The 20,471-nt window shown below is 36.5% G+C and overlaps 3 protein-coding genes and 1 non-coding gene across 4 annotated transcripts; 1 reads left to right on the top strand and 3 right to left on the bottom strand.

The window, feature by feature from the left end:
• The first annotated feature begins 213 nt into the window (after positions 1-213).
• TRNAE-UUC (transfer RNA glutamic acid (anticodon UUC)) lies at positions 214-285 on the top strand. The gene has a single exon. It is a non-coding gene; the product is annotated as a tRNA-Glu (tRNA).
• Positions 286-1,068: 783 nt separating this feature from the next.
• Positions 1,069-7,364, bottom strand: CHR1 (chromatin remodeling 1). Its single transcript, XM_088255821.1, has 16 exons — positions 7,239-7,364; positions 6,947-7,011; positions 6,196-6,483; positions 6,025-6,108; positions 5,273-5,619; positions 4,990-5,179; positions 4,719-4,894; positions 4,064-4,133; positions 3,787-3,976; positions 3,145-3,240; positions 2,967-3,061; positions 2,769-2,888; positions 2,203-2,322; positions 1,993-2,091; positions 1,785-1,895; positions 1,069-1,571 (listed from the first exon to the last, which is right to left on the bottom strand). Exons 2-16 carry the CDS (start codon positions 7,001-7,003, stop codon positions 1,329-1,331), a joined length of 2,286 nt encoding a protein of 761 aa, XP_088111947.1. The 5' UTR covers positions 7,004-7,011; positions 7,239-7,364; the 3' UTR covers positions 1,069-1,328.
• A 750-nt stretch (positions 7,365-8,114) lies between these two features.
• On the bottom strand, positions 8,115-11,449 carry LOC110773851 (sulfite exporter TauE/SafE family protein 3). Its single transcript, XM_021978370.2, has 12 exons — positions 11,039-11,449; positions 10,636-10,795; positions 10,324-10,524; positions 10,176-10,240; positions 10,041-10,080; positions 9,870-9,931; positions 9,663-9,749; positions 9,400-9,450; positions 9,052-9,273; positions 8,705-8,798; positions 8,437-8,577; positions 8,115-8,332 (listed from the first exon to the last, which is right to left on the bottom strand). The coding sequence occupies exons 1-12, from the start codon at positions 11,279-11,281 to the stop codon at positions 8,250-8,252; spliced, it is 1,449 nt and encodes a 482-aa protein (XP_021834062.2). The 5' UTR covers positions 11,282-11,449; the 3' UTR covers positions 8,115-8,249.
• A 1,700-nt stretch (positions 11,450-13,149) lies between these two features.
• Positions 13,150-18,576, bottom strand: U1-70K (U1 small nuclear ribonucleoprotein-70K). Its single transcript, XM_021978395.2, has 10 exons — positions 18,283-18,576; positions 17,834-17,948; positions 17,651-17,730; positions 17,479-17,554; positions 17,327-17,391; positions 17,171-17,233; positions 15,612-15,693; positions 15,370-15,532; positions 14,599-14,670; positions 13,150-14,217 (listed from the first exon to the last, which is right to left on the bottom strand). The coding sequence occupies exons 1-10, from the start codon at positions 18,397-18,399 to the stop codon at positions 13,476-13,478; spliced, it is 1,575 nt and encodes a 524-aa protein (XP_021834087.1). The 5' UTR covers positions 18,400-18,576; the 3' UTR covers positions 13,150-13,475.
• Between the last annotated feature and the right edge of the window lie 1,895 nt (positions 18,577-20,471).

The following is a 20,471-nucleotide window of genomic DNA, read 5'->3' as shown; positions in this document are numbered from 1 at the left end:
CTTGTTTGGATTTAGAGTTTTAGAGCTTAGAACATCAGTGACGGTGTTTGGGTGGCTGTGCATGGCCTGTCGTTCAATTTTCCCGGTTAACGGATGGGATGGTTTAAACCAAGAATTTGAGTTTGGAAAAAATAGTCAAATTTTCTCTTGGTTGTGTTTTTGTTGGTCAGAAGAAACGTTTATAAAAATATAATTATACTATTATTACAAGCATCCGTTGTCGTCCAGCGGTTAGGATATCTGGCTTTCACCCAGGAGACCCGGGTTCGATTCCCGGCAACGGAACTTTTTGTTATTTTAAAACCTTTTTCATTCAAATTTCTGTTTGGATATTATTTTGGTGAAAGTTCCTTTTTCCTTTAACCTTTTTCCTTCAATATTTTTTTTCCGGATATTACATCCCTTGATCTTAAACATTTCATTTTGAAGCCTTACTTTAATTTTGTTCGGTTTGGTTTAATTAAAAAAGAGCCAAACGGTTTAAAAATCAAACCTGATTTTATATGATTTGGTTTAATTTGGTTTTGAGCTTTTATAAACCAGCTTAAACCAAATTGGATAATTTATGTGTATATTTATTTATTTATATTATATTTCACATGTGTACTCTTATGAGGTAGTAACTATATATGGCTATTTAAATTGAGCTATATTAGTTATTGAAATTAGAAATTTTATAACATGTTGAGTTTTAGGATGATTTCTTACTTAAGAAAATGATTTAAATATGAGCAAGTTGTGAATTTATTACTTGTAATTAGGCTAACAATGTTGAAAAAATGGAAAAAGAAAGAGAACTGGGCTTAGCCCAAATCGGCCGAACCAAACTGTCCTAAATTCGTTTAGTTTGATTTAATTTCCTTTGACTATAGACAAAACTGAACCAAACCAAACTGTTTTATTATAATTGATTCGACCATAATTTTGAGGTGAAATTGATCCAATTCAGCCAATACTGTGCCCACCCCTAGTTTAGAGTATTCAAGCGGATCCCCTTGAAAAATACTTTCGTGAACAAAACATAATTATTCATTGGCAAATCACAGAGAAAGAAAAAATAACTCAGTCTTTAACTAATAACTTGATATGGCTGGGCCATTTTCATTAAACATTGAAACTTCAACTTCGACGAGTGTCTTGGCATGGAACTTGGATCTTCCCAATACAAAAATACAGCTCGATTTCTACCATATACAAAATAATCGAGCCCCTCCATTTTAGCTCCCATATCACCAGGGGTAACTTTCCATACTAAAAAAACATCATCCAAAATCCACTGATGTGTAAATAACTAAACTACCCCTACCAAGTTCAAATAACAGTTAAATCTAACTATTGAGGGTGGCGAGCATGCCTCCCCCTGCAGTTGGTAACACCACCTCCCAGCCAGGGCCCTTAAGGGGGAGAGCACCGGCAATGCCATCGGCCTTCTCTTCCTTATGATCATCAGGAGTAACCACCAGATCACTGCGATCCAACACCCTCTCCAAATCTTCGTCAGTAATCATGGTCTGTATCATCTTGTCTTCAGCAGATTCTTCTTCTCGGAGCAAAGCTATAAGATCGTCTTCCTAAAAAAATTATAAAAAAATTGGCATCACGTTCATATCAGTGAGCATGATCTTCAACTCACATACGCGGCCAGATTGTCCCATGCAAAAATGAATGAAAATTGTATTTGAATATTTAAGACTTGCAAAATTGATTTTTGCAACTATGAGACTCTTTCTAGAGCAAGATTTGCTATTTAAGTTCTCATAACGAACAAAGGACAGCATGCAAACCTCGAGGACATCGGTACAACCAGGCTTTGCCTTATCTTGATGGAACTGCCCTTTCCCAATCACCACGTGTTCAAGCTTCAACTTGCTAAAAGCTCTTTTCAAAATCCGACCCTGTTAATTCACATCTTCTCAGAAAATTTTCCCAATATACCAAATAAAGTGCACCTAATTATATGACAAATATTAAAACTCTGCATCACCAACTCACCTCTACAGATTGTGCTGTTGTCAATCTGTAAACATGAACAGGCTTCGTTTGACCGATTCTGTGACATCGATCCATGGCCTGCAAATCCATTTGAGGGTTCTGGTATGCACATGTAAAATAACAAATCAAATTAATCCTGTGTGAATGTTGAATTGCAGTAAAAGAAAAATAAAAGAAAGAATAAAAGAGAGGAGAGGACCAAGAATATACCCAATCACTGTCATACAGTATACAAGTATCAGCTGCAGTAAGGTTGATACCCAGTCCACCAGCTCTGGTGCTTAGAAGAAAAATTCTATAATTGCTGTCCACATCATTGAACACTGCAATCTGCTTGTAATAGAATATTTATCAATAAGCAATGAACCTAAAATAGGGGTAACACTAAATTTGAGTATGAAAACCAGTCGTGCAATGAGGAAATAAACTCTCAACCCTACGCACTGTCAGAATCCTAGCCTATGGCCAGAACTGGAATGGTTTTGTCTGCCAGAGGTATTCCACTTAAAATAACAGGATCTAACTGCTATATACATGGTTTAATAATAGATGTTAATCCAAGCAACAAATACAGATGGCATGGTTGAATTTATTTCTGCAATTACGCTTAACTGAATGACATAATTACAGTACAGAAGTCTGAAAAAAAAACATGATGGCTACAGTGCTGAAAAAACAATTCCAGTTTTAATGCAGCCAAAGCACACGCACATCTGCTAAACAACTTAGATAATCTCCAACAGAATTAAGACTTCTGATTCAAACCAATCACGAACCTGTCGTTTCCGTTCTTCAAGTTTCACACTACCGTCAATTCTACAGACTTGAAATCCTTTCTCACCAAAATAGTAATCCATTATATCCAAAATCTTAGTCCACTGAGAGAAGATTATAACCTGAATACAAAACAAATGGAAGATAGTTAGCAACCCAATAGCAAACAAAAATATACCCAAAATAACTGGTAGACATACTTTGTGTTTGCGGGCAAACAGCCGCTTCAACAGTCTGTCCAGCAAGCTAAATTTGCCACACTGCTCAACCATCTGTTCAACAGGTGGGTAGAAATCTGTCAAGAAATAGAAAACTGAATAAGGATTGGTCGAGCACCCATTTCAAATGGTAACACTGAATTAATTTAAAGTGAAGTACACGAGCCGTCAAATGCAGCCTCTAAAAGGTCAGGATGACAGCAGTTCTTCCGAAGTTGGACCATCAAATTGTTAAGCTTTCCCTTCATACCGCGTACTGCAAGTTTGAGAATTGTTAGATAACATAAATAACTGCATAATATGATACAGCAATAACTAACTGAGCTAATCATCGTATTTTATATAACACGCCTAAGTTAAGGACCATAACACAGGAAACAGAATAACTTAGAAATAATTATAGTGATCCAAATTTAAGAAATTGGGGACAAGTGGTGCTGCGAACAAACACATTGCAGAAATGATACCAGACAGCCAACCTTTTGGGATCATTTACAGAAAATAAAAAATATAGGAGCAACCAGGAAATCATTAAATTATTTTTTGACTCATCTAATGAGTAAATAATGAAAAACAAATCCAAGGTCAACCCTATCTGTTCCACAAAGGTCAATTTTGAAAGTCTGGCATATTGATATTGGAAGATACAGCATTTTCCCCATGATATGCATCATCAGTGTCTTAACTGGTTAAAGGAGACTACCAATGGTTCCAGGAAAACCAAATGCACAGAAAATTAGGACCTTATATATCTTACTACAATGCAAATCGCAGTTTTCACTAATACAGACAGATGTCATACCACGGTCCCCCTTCTCAAGTAGATAATTCTCCAGTGTCTTATTTATCAGATGTTCCTGTAAATGTTTTTGATGTTCTGTCATGGACGCATATAATATGATTTCCTTTTTCCTAGGAAGCATCTGCTCAACATCAGTCTTCATTCTTCGAAGAAGAAAGGGACGCAATATGGCATGGAGTTTTGCTACCATCTGTGGACAATTGAAACACCCTATTCATCATAACACAGTTCAATTTTTCTATAAAAATGAACCCACAACGTTTGCAAGGACGCATACTTGGGCCTTTCTCTTCTCTTCCAGTTCTTCCATCATTGCTTCACCATTGCACTTTCCTGCTAAATCAAACCTGCCAACAAGAATGCACTAAGCTAATTATCTAATAGACTAACAAAACATAGCCATACAAAAGAAATCTATTTCCACAAAAGTTATTCACCCAGCATATCATGGGCTTAGGTCTTAGCAAAACATAAAGACATATAGCGTGGTTCTTTCAACAGCTAACCTTCTAAACCAAAGATACTATTTTAATGACATCACTGTAATGATTGAATCGTGTCTACAATCCAGATGAATAACGGAATTGGACTGGACAGGTAAAACCATATTATGCCAAAGAAAATGCTTCTGACTTATTCCTTCACTGGACATTTGCAGGATTTCCACATAATATATAATAGTTGCATGTTTACCATTCCAGAGATTAAAAATATTACTAGGCAAGAAGCTTAATTATAACAAGTATGAATATACAACAGTTATTCAGTTGCCCATTGCAGTTTCTAGAAAGCAGGTGGTTCACAAACTAGACACCTAGTGGAGCTTGATATCGCCCATCACCAACAAAAAATATTTCCACCTTGATAGATGAACGAGTTTGCGAATTAACAAGCATCAAACTGGATTAAAAAAAACAGAAAACCATACTTACCATGACTCAAATTCTTCATGGGATGAGAATATATCAGGCAAAATGAAGTTCAACAATGACCAAAGCTCTGCCAGATTATTCTGCAGAGGTGTTCCAGTCAACAGAATCTTATTTTCTATAGGTAAGAATTTCAATTGCTGCAATAACTTGCACTTTGAGTTTTTCAATCTGTGTCCCTTCAATAAACAGACGCAGAATAGGTCAACATTCATGCTATATTATAGGTTTTTTTTAATAGAAACAATATCAGTAAACGGACTAGTCTACTCACTTCATCAACCACAAGATATTTCCACTTGTAATGTCTCAAAAATCTTCTTGCATCAGCCATTGCAACTTCATAAGAAGTAACAATTATAGGGAAGTTAGGGCCAATTGCTCTAGGCATGTGCTTCCTTCGTATCTCATCCCTCTGTTTCTTGTCCCCATGGTAGACCATAGCCTTTATTGAAGGGGTGAACCTATTTGGGGATAGAAGGTTAAAGGAAGAAATAAAGTTGACAGAAACTATATTCAGAGAAGTTAACCAAAAAGAATCTATTTAAAACATTTACCTTGAGAATTCATTTACCCAGTTGGAGAGAGTAGACAGAGGAGCAATCACTAAATACGGCCCATCCAATCCATTCCCTTTCAGATGAGCAAGAAAACCAATGGTCTGGATAGTTTTTCCAAGTCCCATTTGATCTGCAAGGATCCCGTTCAGCCCATTTTGCCATAATGAGATCAACCACTTTACACCTTTGATTTGATAAGACTTCAATTTTCCACCAGTCAACAGAGGCACAAGTTCCTTTTGCTCTTTCTCAACTCTTTCTTCCTCAGTGAGGTCCACATCTTCAGTTTTCTCACCCTCTTTAGATCTTGTAAGCATAGCTTGAACTGCCCTCTTGGCCTTCTTCTAAGGAAATGAAGATAGTAAAGGTCAAGATGTCAATATACAAGGAACTTAAAGAAGACAGAGAAATATCCAATAAACTTCTAATGGGATGAAATTTAAAACATAATTAAAAGATATATTCACTATATTCCGCAAAAATATTTAGACTTTATTATGTCACCCAGCAAGCAAATTTTCTCCCGTGGAAAAGATTAATCCACTTGGGACAGAAGATAAAGAGCAATCGGACCACCCAAAACCTCAATAAATAGATGTTCATCTGATAGATAATTGTGACAATACTAATTACATCTGATAGGACAACTATACAAGAACATCCATATATATTCATGATCAACCAAACCAGACTCAAATGAACAAGATATCTCATTTTGGAAAAAATGAAGGAAGCATGGAATTTCTTACGTTATTGTAGGTTGCAGTGGCTTTTCTTTTTCTACCACGACCTTTCTTTTCCTCAACAGTTTCAGTCTGCTGCTCGGCTCCAATCTAGCATGACATTTCATTTTATAACTTAATCAGCAAAAAGCATTAGAAAGAATTTACCATTTAAGAGAAAAGTGTAAGAGAAGATACAAGTGTGATGTTATCCATTTTCTCAAGCAAAAACTGCGAGTAAAGCTGAGTTTGTGTTAGGAGCTCATCCAACTTGGTAATCTGAGTGTTATTCAAGTTGGGTAACTGCTCTGCCGCCTTTTCTGCCTCCTCTTCCTTCACCCGATCTTCAAGCAACTTTTCTTCCACATCAGTCAAGGCTTTTGGCATAAGCAAGGAATCCTCATTATTTTCATCAATAAGTATCTCCTCCTCTGATTTGACCTCGCTCTTCTCTAATTTGACATCAATCTTCTCCTCGCATGTTTCCTTAAACATTATTTCAATACAACAACATTATAAAATGAACAAAACATGGGTAAAAATGTAACATTAGTAGTAGTTCGAAGCAAATATAGACCCTATCTATCAAATTCAACAGAAACCACACACTAGGCATCTATAATTTGTCACACAGAAGAAGCTTGTCAGGACTATAAAAGAACATATTTCATAGAAACAATAGATCGAGCATGTGCATGCAAACATCATTTTCCCACAGCAAGACCAAAACTTGAAAGTTCTTAGTTCAAAAAGTACGTCAGAGACATAAACACACACAGGCATGATTTCTTTTCTTTTCTACAAAATTCGTTATTTTGAGGAATTTCTTGTCTTTCTACTCGTTCTTCAAACATTTTCCTTCAAACTCTGCCACATTCCTAAGAACCAACCAGACCGACAGAGAAAAGCTATAGAAACAACCGCCATTAGAAAATTAGTGAAAGCAAACCTCGTCCTCGAGAACCGAAGTCGGGGATTCTGCTGAGGCATCGTTCTTCGCCGCCATTTCAAAATCTAAATGTGAAAAAGAAAAAAAAAACATTTTCAGTACATATTAACCAAACAGAAGATAAAAAATTCCAAATAAAAATAATTAGGGTTTCAGAAAACACAAACCCTAGGTTTCGGGTTCCAAACAATAACCATACGAAAAAGCGAACAGAAACAAGAAAAAAAACGAAATAATGAAATATAAATATAAATATAAAAAAAGACATGAAATGAAGGAATAGGAACCGTACCCAGAGTGAACCGCAGGGAGAGGCGAATGCCTCCAAAGCACACAGTAGCAGAGAGAGAAGAGAGCAGGGAAGATGAAGAAGCGCTTGACAGTTCAGATATTATTAAGTGAGAGAGAGAGTAGTGGGTGGAGCAGAGGGTCCTATAAAGTACCCCAAATTTATTAAATTTTTCAAGCGAGCGAAGTGACTGGGCGGGAAAACGGGGTTTGAATATTGCCCTAGAACGAGTAGTTAATTACTCCTGCACCTTTCTTGTTTTACGATGTTTTCCTTTTTTGTTAGGTTTTTTCTTCACGTAGGGTGTTATTAGTCTTTTCGGTGAATGGAGATATTGGTGGGTTGGGTTCCCAAATTGAAGGGAACAGGCACGCTTTGTCCGGCATTTTCTCGGATTTGTCGTTATTGAGTCCACCCTTTGGAAAAATATGATTTTTTAAAAATTTAGTTCAGTTTTTGGATATGGATAATTATATGGAATGTTTTTATTTTATTTTCTCAATGCTCGTCACCTTTGACCAATTTCTTTAGGAACTTGATTTTTTCCTTGATTATTATGTTTTTTCTTCTTAGTTATATGTAATGTGTTGTATATATTTGATGTTTCACAATTTATAGATAGGAAACATTACTGTGTGTTACGTTTGACTTAATTTGAAACGCTTTGTCAACCAGAAATAGAACAATGAGAAGAAAAAGGGTTATCATAGTTGTCTATGACAAACTAACAAAATTTAAGTTTGAATTGAAAAAGAGAAAGCATTTCAAAAAAAAAATTATTTTAATTGGAATTCTAATGGACATTCTCATTAACAATGCAATGTTGGAAACAACGACGTTTTAGGAACTGGTGGAACAATGATTTGAAAATCCAGTACAGAAATAGAAAGTAATCTTTGCCAGAAAATTACTGGAAAAATATACAACAATATTTAAAGTAGATTGTGGTGTGGATAATAGTTATTGTGGGTTGACAAATTCCACAGCAAACAAATAGGATATTACACAACATACTTAGGACTGGTGACAGAAATTTTCAAATCCCATGTACTCTTGATTCTCCATCTTCTCAACCATATTTGCTATCCCCACCCCACCTGAACCAAAAAAAACAGCAAAATCAAAATTAAGTACTTTAGCTTATTATATAAGCTGAAAAAATACTTGTTCATTTTGCTTTTGTGTGAGTTATTTGTTATACCTAAGCTGATTGCGCTCACAAAGATGGTCAAAGCTAGTATGAAGATGACAATGGAAGCCCTCCCAACAACTGCAATTATCTTTCTCACTACATGCTGACCAGTGAATGCAGCAATTGTTGCAACTAGAACAAAATAAGCAGCTGCAGCATAGAGTAAACTTGGAACAGTTAGTTTTTTTTCTTTCTTCTTTTTTTGGTATATATAGAAGTTATGAACAAATATAATTTTTGAAATCTCAGCTGAAGTTAGATTATTGCTACTACTTACCATAAGGGACTGGGAAACGGTTGAGAAGGTAATACTGTACAACTGACATGGAGGATGAGAATAGCATTGCAAATGTGGATGTAGCACTTGCTACCTGCCAAAAGATAAAAAATCATCAATCTGGTTTCGTTTTCCTGCTTATTTCGGTTGCAGATGTGATTTTCTCTTCCTGATGTTTTCGGTTATGATACCCGAAAATATATGTTCTCTCAGCTGAGGCCAGTCCAGTTGACTTATTAATGGCAGGTTATCTAGTTGATATCCTTTGCACCATTGGATTTGGGCTGGACAAGATTTTCTGACTGATAAAAAGAATAGAGTGAATTTTGTCTTGCATTGAACTATACCTGAGGAGGAATTCCCAATTCAAGAAAAAGGGGTCCCAAGATGAAACCGCCTCCCAGCCCAAGTAGGCCACCCACCATACCAGCTACTATCCCACAGCTGCAGTAAAGAAAAATCTGATGCAACTTCCAGTTTGTGATTTCCTTTCCTTTGGATGCAATCACCCTGGTGCCTTTGCATAAGCATATGGCTTCAAAGAGCGTAACGGAGACTGCAATTGGTACCTACAAAATGATAAAATATTATGTTCAACTGGACATCATTCTTTTTATGCATGCTTGAGTGTACATAGTTATGTGTTTCTATAGTGCTCCTGAAAGAAATCTTACTACCCTAGTTGTTAACCTTACCTGCAAGGAGTTCAGGACCCAGAACATGGTGGAGCAAGTTTCAGTATATGTCTGCACAAAGTTCAGATACACTAATTCATTAACAAAAGTTAAAATCATGTTGCTTTGGAAGCAAATGCAGAGGAATTAGAAAGATGGAACTTGATTGCATTGCTAGTGATGATCATATCTTTTGGAGAGCATTTTAAGGTCCGGTATGCGAATAGATGAGTTCCTAGAAAAGCTTCTTTAGTTGAACAGAACTACAGAATAAAATAACTTACCTTAACAATCTGAACAATAAGAAAAGCCACCCAGACATACACAAGCATCGATAACTCCTTCCAGTAAACGTTGTGTGATATAGGCACCTGGATAGAGTTGTTCATAATATCAATAAAACAAAAACTGAAACAACTTAAAAATTGAAGATGACAAAGAAGTTGCAAAAGAATACTGCCCTAGAGTGTTCTGATATTCTTGGAACTTACCTGCTCATCTTGCAATGAAGCAGGACCACCAGGTAGTGGTTTGTAGTCTTCTCCAGAACCATCTGCAACAAAGGAGATGCGCACTTTAGAGTTTTCTTTTAGTTGATATTAGTGTATAATCTCTAAACTTGGTCTATATATATAGGAATGTTTGATTGGATGAGCACTCACCGCCAGGTTTGGACTCCGATTCCAACTGCTTTTCTGCTTCCTGAAAGTCATTTGAAATCTCAAATTCCTTGTTACTAGATTGGTACCAGACCATATTCATTGATAGCTCAGGAAATAGTTAAGTGAAAACCTTACCTTCTTCATCATTGTCTCTTTCTTCCATGTTTCTACGCCTTTCATTAAAGCTTTTGCTGCTGTACCTGCCAGAATTCAGAAGAATATCTAATAAGATTATTGGGAGTATTCAAAGTAAATAAGGAATTTGTGTTCAAAATGTTATTACCTAAGAAGAGAATGATAAGTAGAACTGTGACCATCCAGTCGGCGAACATGACGTTGAAGGCAACTCCTATGCTGATGCCTAGCATGAGCATTGGCTGAAAGAGCAAAGCCAGATCATAATCTATAAGGGGCATGTCCAGTGTTGGGTGCCTAAGTCTCAAATTGAAGTATACTGTTGAACCTGCAGCACCCATTATCATACCTGCATGACCAATAGGATGGCATACAGTTCTTCAATTCTGTCTAAATTGAATACATTAAGATTAAATTAACAAGTTAAAAGAAAAGATTAAAAGGAAAAGTGATTACTAACACTTGGAAATGGCAGTGGAAGACTTGGGATCAAAACCAATGATCAAGGCAAGCATTGGTACAAAAATACCTCCACCTCCAACACCTCCCACACTACCCAATGCTGCACCAAAGAATCCAACTATTGAGCCAACTACAATTTTCCAACCAAACTTCATCTCCTGAACAACCAAAATATATATTTATATGTCAAAGTCAAAATACTACAACAGTAAACATGAAAGGAAGAATCATCAAATCTTATAGGAAATTAGATGTAAAAGTTATATCCCCTTTATGCTCTCTCTCTCTCTCTCTCTCTCTCTCTCTCTCTCTCTCTCTCTCTCTCTCTCTCTCTCTCTCTCTCTCTCTGTGTTCTTGCTGGAGATGCATTAACTATGGTGTTTAAGAGAGATCAAACTCACTGGCCAAACAGGCTGATAAGAAGATCCTCCCGCCTGCCATAGAAAATTGACCACTTTCACAAAAAATGCTTCATGTATGTCTTGCTCAATAAATTTTGTTGGCTTCTCATCTTTGAGAGGCCTCTCTGCACTGGCAACTTCACTTGTCATAAGGAGGTTAATGAAGAGTGCCCATGCTATTGCTATTGCTGCTGCTCTTGCTGATATTGTAACTGCCCTCTGAGTAACCTTGGTTTGAGCCATTCAGGTGATGATAGTTAATAGCAAGGCAATGAAGTTATGGCTCAGAGAAGCTGTTTCTATATAGAAATAATACTTCTGTTGAATGTTCTGCACTTCGCTTTTCTCCTCCTCCTAGCTTTTTTAAGTGTAGTGCACAATTCGGAGTGCACTCTTCTAGTACCTGCCTACTGTCCTGCTGTCTACATTTATAGTCTCTCTCTCTCTCTCTCTGCATGTGTATTGATTTGGACTTCATTAAGATTATAAAAAAATTTACATATGGGACCCTCAAATCCTTTTTACCCTCTCTCTCTCTCTCTCTCTCTCTTTGAGTTGGGACCCTCAAATCCTAGTAAGAGTGTAAGTAGGGACTGGGGAGTGCTGAGTCATCAAAGCTTTGCTGCAATCATGCCAACTCACATTCATAAAGTGATATAACAGGGTGAAGAAAACACCAAATGCTACATCTCTAAACTTTCTAAGTATCACTAACTTAACATTATTGGTGTCCTTCATTCTTTATTCTCAAGGAATCTAGAGGAGGGTAAAAAAAAAAAATTGGTGTTTAAGCTCAAAAAGGATCTCAAGAAAATAATAAAAACCCAAACTCTCAAACACGTTTTTCTTTGGCATTTACACAACAGTCAAGTCAAAATTGCAAGCTTTCAGTGAAACTCTGCCAAACAAACAGTCCAAAATCTTAAAATGGTACAAATCTTGCTCCACAGTACACAATGATGCACCGTCTTAAAAATTACCAACAAAAATTCTTAATCTCAAATTTGGATGGAGCAAGAAAGAGGAAGCAAACGTAAGAGGCTTTTTGTCCACAATATGTCATTTTTCTAATCAAGAAGCTTCCCAGAAGCTCAATGGAAGAAACTGGAACGGGCAAGTGGGTTCACTTCACCTAATGATTTTGAAATGATAGTTTCAACATTGGGATTAATTTGATACCCAAGTGATTTTAACGTTATTTTGTTTCTTTGTTGTCATGGTTACTTGTTTTCTAAACAACCTGCTGGCCACACAAAACCTCTGTTGTGATTTTGTTTCCTACCATAAAGCAAGACAAGGGGTTTCTTCCTAGAAATTTCCGAGAAGCAACATCAATTTTTTCGAGGCAACGCAGTACCAACACGAAGAAGCTTTTACGAACTGACATTCTTGAAGAAGCTGTAAGCAACAGGTGCGGTGGCACTTTCAAATATGAAGCTTCATCGCTGCTTCTTGGTTTTTGGCCTCTTCTTGCTGTCTCCATGGAAGAAACAGGGCGGTGGCACTCACTGGCCCTTCCAAACAAAAACACAACACAGCCCCCCTCTAAAATTCCTATATTTGAATTATTAAGTTGTTCATTTGGCTAATTAACTTGTAACTGAAGTGGTTAAAATTATTTACCTCGGAGGGTCTTAGGTTCGATTACGCTTTGTATAAAATTATATCAAAACAAAAGATTTATATATGGAAAACTAGACTGGACCATTTGTTTGTACCAAAAAGAAAATGCTTGGACTGGACCATATATACTAAACTGTGTAAAACTGAAATACAAATTAATTTGAACTTTTGGGCATGGGTAACCAGAAAATTGTTTTATGAGTGAAATATGGTTAGAATGGAAGACTATGGGCATGGGCCTGCATACTATTGGGCCTCATTTTATTCCAGCCCAATTGTACAACCTACACAGAATTCCATCAGAAGTGGTTGGTGCCTGAATGCTAATCAGATCAGATAAAATGACTGATGTGCAATGCAATGCTCATAAAATCGAAGATATTTATGAAATCTGGGTAGGCGGTAAATAGAATTTCAAGATGCTTCCAGGTCCAGGAGACAAATGAGATGCACTCCAAGACATCTTGGAATTAAATGTCTCACACGAATCCACCAACAAGATCCATTAATTTTCACAAATTTAAAAAGGTTTACAAAAGAGGTAAAATACCTACTACCCAATTCCACCACCGTAAACGTTAAGACATTTAAATTACCCAACACATAACATCCTCAAGCCAGCTTAGTCGCAAAGACATTTAAACACAGCTCTATGTAGTATTGAGTAGAAAGAAAAGGGGAAAAAGAACAAAACAAAGACCCAACACAGAAAGCAGCTGCTGCATAAGACGCAATCTTGAGCGCTGATGAACCCAATCAGAGTGAAAAGCTAACCAGTAAAGCACAAAAACTTGATAGGTATTCAATTTCAGTCTTAATATTCATTATAATCCCGAGAGAGTGATCTAGATGACCTCCGATAATCTCGCTCCAAATCTCCATCCCTATCCCTTTCGCGGGACTCAACTGGTGCTTGTTCATAATGGTAATCATCCTCCTCCATTCGATCATAGCGATCATGCCCGCGATCAGGATATTGTTTGTAACGGTCATGGTCATGCTGGACATCCAATTGTTCATACTGGCTACGATGATGTTCATAGGGCTCAGCATCCTGGTCAGGGTCTGAGTGCCTATGGCCATGTTCAGGTTGTTCAAACCACCCCTGGCCGTCTTCCTGGGCAGTGTGGTCATAATCCCGTTCCCTTTCGCCATGTCGGTCCCTCTCATGTTTTGATTCAGTACGGTGGTCATAATCAGATTCCTTGTCACGGGAACGGCCACGATCATGCTCAGGGTCCCCAACTTCATAATCCCTGTCTCTTTCTCGAGGGCGATCGCGATCACGATCCCTAGTTTCTCGATCACGCTCATAGTCACGGCCACGATCACGTCCTCGCTCACGAGTTCGATCACGATCACGACCACGATCTCTTTCCCTATCCCTATCCCGGTCCCTGTCCCTGGTTCTATCACGATCTCTGTGGTGCCTATCTTCCCTGTGATCACGATCCCTAGGCTTGTCATGGGAGCGTTCACGGGAGCGCTCACGGGACTTCTCCCGCTCTCTCTCCTTGTCTTTCTCTTTTCCCCTTTCACGGGATTTTTCTCTATCCCTGAAAATCAGTTCACTCAATATCACTCACATAAAGCAATCATGAAATTGCAGTAATAATAATAAAAATTCATGAATACCTACAAAGCATGACCAAATGCCAGAACAATTACTTCAAGACAATTGTTACAAAAATTTAAATTGTATTAACTATCATTAAAGTACGCAAGTAAAAAGCAGTACATAACCATGACAGATTGAGTGCACCCAAGGATATCTTGCATTAGGGAAACCCTCCTTTATCTGGCATGCCTTTTGTTTTCACCTCTTTTTTTGGTTTTTATATTTTGAACAAGCTTTCATAAAAATAATCATTTAAGGCTGAGCATCACTACTACCAAAACCTTTCAAACAATGTGCAAAACAGTTTGGGAAATCTTACAAGTCTACATGCCGCTCCTCACGTACCCTCGGCTCCTCGGACCGGGGTTGTCCTCCTGATTGTACTTGCTCCCTAAGCAAACAAAGATAAATGTTAAAGTTAACAAAGGCACTTAAAAAACATGCTAAACATACAAGAAAACAAAGTTTTCACTGGAACACATCCAGCAATTTTATGACACAACTTGGAAGTTGACAAAAAGATCATGTTCCCAAAATCCCATAGCTTATATAAAAACAGTACAAAACAAAGCAGTTAGTTTTCATAATATAGATTTCATATTAGGAAGACAAAGAAATCTCTACCAACATACTACTTAAAGATGAGTAATAAAACAACCATAGAAGATACAATTCTCTTCATTTGTTGGTGCTCACATAATGTTGGTTACTATAATTTTTTCTGCAATGGATGACTATTACATTACCATTGACTATATTTCTTATCAAAAAATTGACCACATTTGGGATTAAAGAAAAAAAAAGACATGTACAGAAGAGATTAAACATCCTTACCTCAGTAGGAAAAACTTTGATATCCCCTATAAAACTTCTAAAATTCAAGCATACTCTATAAATAATCTCACATATTTTCAATTCTGAAACTAAAAGAACACTTTCATCCCCATGTTAATTCAGGACAAAACATAAGCACTATAGGCAATGAGGTCCATCTCTCTTACAACTAAATTTCTACTGTACAATATGCACAGTATTTGCACGTCAGTTTTCGATGACTAAAGTTGGGAAATGTTGGAATCAAACTCCTTACCTTCCTGAATATCTCTGATTAACTTCTTCACCTCCAACTCTGGTGGTCCCAAGCCCACCACCCAGTCGGCGAGGACGCCAGTTTGGGACTGTCCTCCCACGTTCAACATCTACAAGAACCCTTCTGCCTTCAATCTTCCTCCCATCAGCTTGCTTGTATGCAGCTGTAACATGCATATAACTAGTCTTAGAAACAAAGGACAAATCATATTGTAATTTAGTACATAAAGTATTAAAGCAAACCTTTCATGTCCCGTGTATGCATGTACTCAATGAATCCATAGCCTCTAGGTTTATTTGTTTCTTTGTCAGAGACCAACCGAACCTGAAATTTCATAGAAGAAGAATACGATTAATAAACTAGATATAAAGGATTCTGATCTTAAGCAAAGAATGCTTAAGACTAAGTAACTATGGATAGATGTTTTAACATCTACAACAAAGCATCATACTGCAGAAAAATATTGAATCCTAAATGGCACGGCAGACAGGCACTATGCCTCTTTAGCCGTGCTCACCTTTAAATCATACAGCTTCCATCGCAAGATGCATCATCACCGGCTAGAGTTGCAGAAAAACTGACATTTGTGGCCAACTTACCAGTTGAACAGACTATTATCCCCTTACCAGGGAGATTTTTTTAATAATAAATTTTTTTTGTAATACTATTAAAAATACAAGGACATCCTGCTGCCGATGTGTTTGTTTTTTTTTTTGAGAGTCTTCAAAGCCAAAAGTAAAATTTTCAGCAGAAAATGCATGTACTAAAAATTCAAAGGAGAAAGAGATGCTAATACCCCCGACTTGTTTTACCCTGTTGGTCTCCTTTTGTTGCTTGAAATAAAGTGCAAAAGGCACAATGCATCACTGCTCTGCTCAATTTATAGTATTCAGCTTTGCTACGCAGGATGAAGCATCATTTTTGGGATTGGATAGGGAGAAATTTTGGAATCAATGATACCATATGCGAACAAATTACCACCTTACCAGGGATATGAATGTTAGAACTTAAAACCAATACATATCCTAGAAACACCCAGTTCCAAGATCTCTTAAATAAAACTACATTAAAGAGGGAGCTAAAAATGGAGCAAACCCATACGAGATTACCAGTATACTCGCAGTGACACCTGTGTTAATTTTTAAGTCTTATAAACTCAGCTTTGCTGTGCAGGACGAAGCACCATGTTCGGAATCAGGTAGGTAGAAATCAAAGATATTGATGAATACTCACCCCTTACCAGGGATACTTCTTGAATGTTAAAACTTAACGCTAGTATATACCCTAGAAAGCCCAATTCCAAGATCTCTAAATAAAACCATATAAAAAAGAGAGCTATGGAAGGATTTAAACAAACCCGCAAGACATTACCGGCATATTTGCAGAGACACCTGTAATAGTAATACAAACTTGCATAGACTCCACTAACAATAAAACTAATCAAGGAGAACAGACTCGAAAGGCATCACCAGGCATTACCAGTTATAGTTATGGCTGGAAACAATGCATTATCTCAACCCAGTTGGCTGAATGAATTTTCAAATTCAGTTTATTATGCAGAAAATGTATGAAACAGGCTCTTGAGGGTTCTAACTACATAACTTCAGAAAAGTTCAGTAATATGTACCCCAGGCATCTTTTTGAACAAAATAGGAAAAAGGAAAACAATCCTGAGCATACTTTTTCCAAATTCAAAGATTAGAAAATCTGGGATTTTTGTAGAGAAAACGAAAAGGAACAAGCTACAATGCAAGTGAACCTCTTACCGAACCCCCTTGGGGTTGCTCAAAAAAATACCTACCCGTTTGATTGGACCATAAACGTCAAACTCCCTTTTGATTCTGCTCTCAGTTGATTCATAATTCTGCAGGAATACGATGAAGATTACACGTCAACCTTAACAAATACAAAGAATAGCATGAGGAAAACCAATACGGTACCCAAAAATGTTACTCACCAGTCTAGCAATAAACAAAGTCTTATATGGATCTCCAGAAATATTTGGGTCATTATTTGGATCATCTGCACAGAAACAGATATAAGGAAAACAAGGTAACATAAATTATAAGAATCCAAAGTCTTACAATCAAAAGAAGAGTAGGTCATCACATTTCTCTAGCTCTTCTGCAGCCTTTGCTGCACCCTTGTCAAGCCTTAACTGGTGTATCCGAGCCCTTCTTTGTGTCTGAATCAAACAAGACAGAAAGCATATATGTTTCAGAATGAACAGTGACTTCATAAGGTTATGTCTTCATACAAGAATTTCAAGTTAAAAACTTACAGGAGTTTCGCCCTTTTGGACAGGCGCAGTATATTCAGGATCTCCTGGCTCCGCAAACTTACTCACAAATTGCGCAATCCCTTCATTAACCAAAAATAATACACAAAAATTAAGAGCTACAACCTAAAAAGTAATGCCAAACTGGAAATTATTCATGCCCCCAATAAGATTTACTAAAAAAACCTGTCAAGGGTGGGCATTTTCTTTTCTCTGGAGGCGGTTTAAAATCCAACGGTGGTCGAGGTTCAAAAAGCTTCAAAAGGTTAGTTGTTAAACCAGTGGGGTGACTCTGCCCAATCTGCAGCGCAAACACAAAAATTACAAATCGATATTCCTTACAAAATAAATCCAGACCTTAACTAAGTTTACAAAGCAACCAATACAGAACGCCCAGTCAAAACGCAAAAAGCAAAGTATGTTCAAATTCTGAGTACTATAAATTGCCATGCAATAAAATTCAATAAATTAGGAGAAAACTACAGAGATCAACTACATATTTAGCTAGGGTTTATCTAAAACATGAAAATCCCATATTAATCAAGTAATTTGAGAAGGATAAAAACAGAAACTTAGCCTCACGAATAGAAACACTAAACCTAAACAAGTAAGAGGAAGAAACCCTAAGGACGAACCAGTTTGAGCTGAAGAACATTAGCGCGGTTCTGGGCCTTGGTTCGGCCCTGAACGGCAGCGTTTTGGCTGCGCATGAAGGCATCGTTGTTGTTGTTGTTGTTATTGTAGTCTCCCATGGCGAATCGATCGGAGCTGAGTTATGGTTTCTGAAGCAGTCCGAGTACTCTGTTCTCAGATGATGAAGATTGCATCAATATATGGGGAATCCGAATCCGGATCCGGTTGAAACAGTCGGGTCGGACTGGGAAAGCCAGATAGCGGCAGCGAAAATCCGAGAAGGGTTTTCGAGAAGGTATTTATAGCCAAATTATGTGTGAGCTTTGTCCTTTTGTAATGTCAATTATATGCAACGTCGGTTAAAAAGTTAAAAACGGAGGATAATTACTCTTTTTAACCTGTAGTTCGAAATATTTTTTTTTTACCAAATCATATTTTCGGTGTTTGTGACCAATTTTCAACATTTTTTTTTCCATCATTTTAATTTTAACAATTCCGTTTATCTAAGGACTTAAAAGTAAGGTCATGTGAGCACCTATTTAATAAGAGTGCTGCTAAACGAACTCTAAAATTAACTGAGTACACCCTACGATCTAAGTACACCCTAATGTTTAAATTAAAATGTAAAATTAACTAAGTACACCCTATTTAACTACCAAAAATACCCATGGTGCACCCTCTTTAATTTTTAATCTTTTAAAGTATTTAAAATAAACAAATAAAGTAAAATAATAAAAAAATAATTTTTTTAACAAAACTCTCTCTCTCTCTCTCTCTCCTGCTTCTTCTTCTTCTTCTTCTATCTCTCTCATGTGCGATCACCACCACCTGGTTTGTGTTATTGATTGTTTAAGTTTTATGCATACAAAAATCAACTGGGATCAATACACTTCTCCTGGATTCCGAGTTGTATGTTAAAAATTAAGTCAATTTGTATGAAGGCATGGGTTCAAAAGCTCAAGTAGTAAAACAAAGATTTTAATTCTTAATTAAATATATTGTCTTCAATCTTTCAAGAGAGGTGTGGGTTTTCAATTTAATTTAGGGAGATTTGGTAGTTTGGGAATTTGGGGACAGCATATCTCAACTCGTCTCAGAGTGGGGTGGGTCGGGAAGGAGAGAGAGCTATTTTTCTCTTTTTAAAATTTCATTTTATTTTTTGGTTTTAAATACTTTAAAAGATTAAAATTAAAGAGTTGACTATAGTTATAACAATGGACATGCGTCAAGTCTTAAGGATGGTGTACATATTAGGGTACACAATTCAATATATCCTTTTTGGTAATTTTATATTAGGTTAAATTAGTAATTCAATAAATAGTTTGATAGTAGGGTGTACTCAGTTAATTTTAGGGTTCGTTTAGCAGCACTCTTTAATAAAGACCCTTGTAGGCATATATTAAAGAGAGTTTAAATTATTAATTATATGTCTCATTGGATTAATCCAAGAATCTTCATTAAATATATGCTCACATAACTTCATTTGTAGGTCCTTAGATGAACGGGATTGACAACTTTAGTTATATAGTTTTGTTTATTAAGCAATTAAGTCTTACAACTCTAACATTTTTAAGAAGATAGACCTAATTCTTAGGTCCTTTTGTTGATTTCAAATATTATTGCGCCCTCACAAATGATGGTTACGTATTGCCACATCGAATTTCATCTATTAAATTCACAAAACAAAATTTATGATTCAAACTTGATTACAAATCAAACAAAACTACATGACTAATTATGACAAAGTTCTCTATAAAAAAAAAAAAGATTTTCTATTTAAACCCCACACTTCTCTTTGTTAACCAAAATACTTAAATCATTAAGCTGTAAGTTTTATTATGGGAGTTTCACTAAAATACCCAAAATGAGGGCTGAAATTATAAAAATACCAAACATCCAAAACACTTTATAAACATACCCAAAACTCATCATTACACACACTCAAAATTCATTTATAAACATACCCAAAACCCATCATTACACACATACCCAAAACCCATTTTGGGTATGTTTCTATGTTTAAATAGTGCTTGGGTATTTTTATAAATACATGTCTAGGATTGGGTATTTTTATAAATATCTATTTTATTATTGTGTAAAAAGACAAAAAAGGTCATCCAACTTAATAATTAACCCTAGTACATCTATACACACACCTCACACACCCCACCACTCTTCATATTAATTAAGT

This window comes from Prunus avium, chromosome 7 (assembly GCF_965620075.1).
Source record: "Prunus avium chromosome 7, drPruAviu1.hap1.1, whole genome shotgun sequence".
Classification (NCBI taxonomy): Eukaryota; Viridiplantae; Streptophyta; class Magnoliopsida; order Rosales; family Rosaceae; genus Prunus; species Prunus avium.
This window is presented reverse-complemented; position numbering and strand designations above follow the sequence as displayed.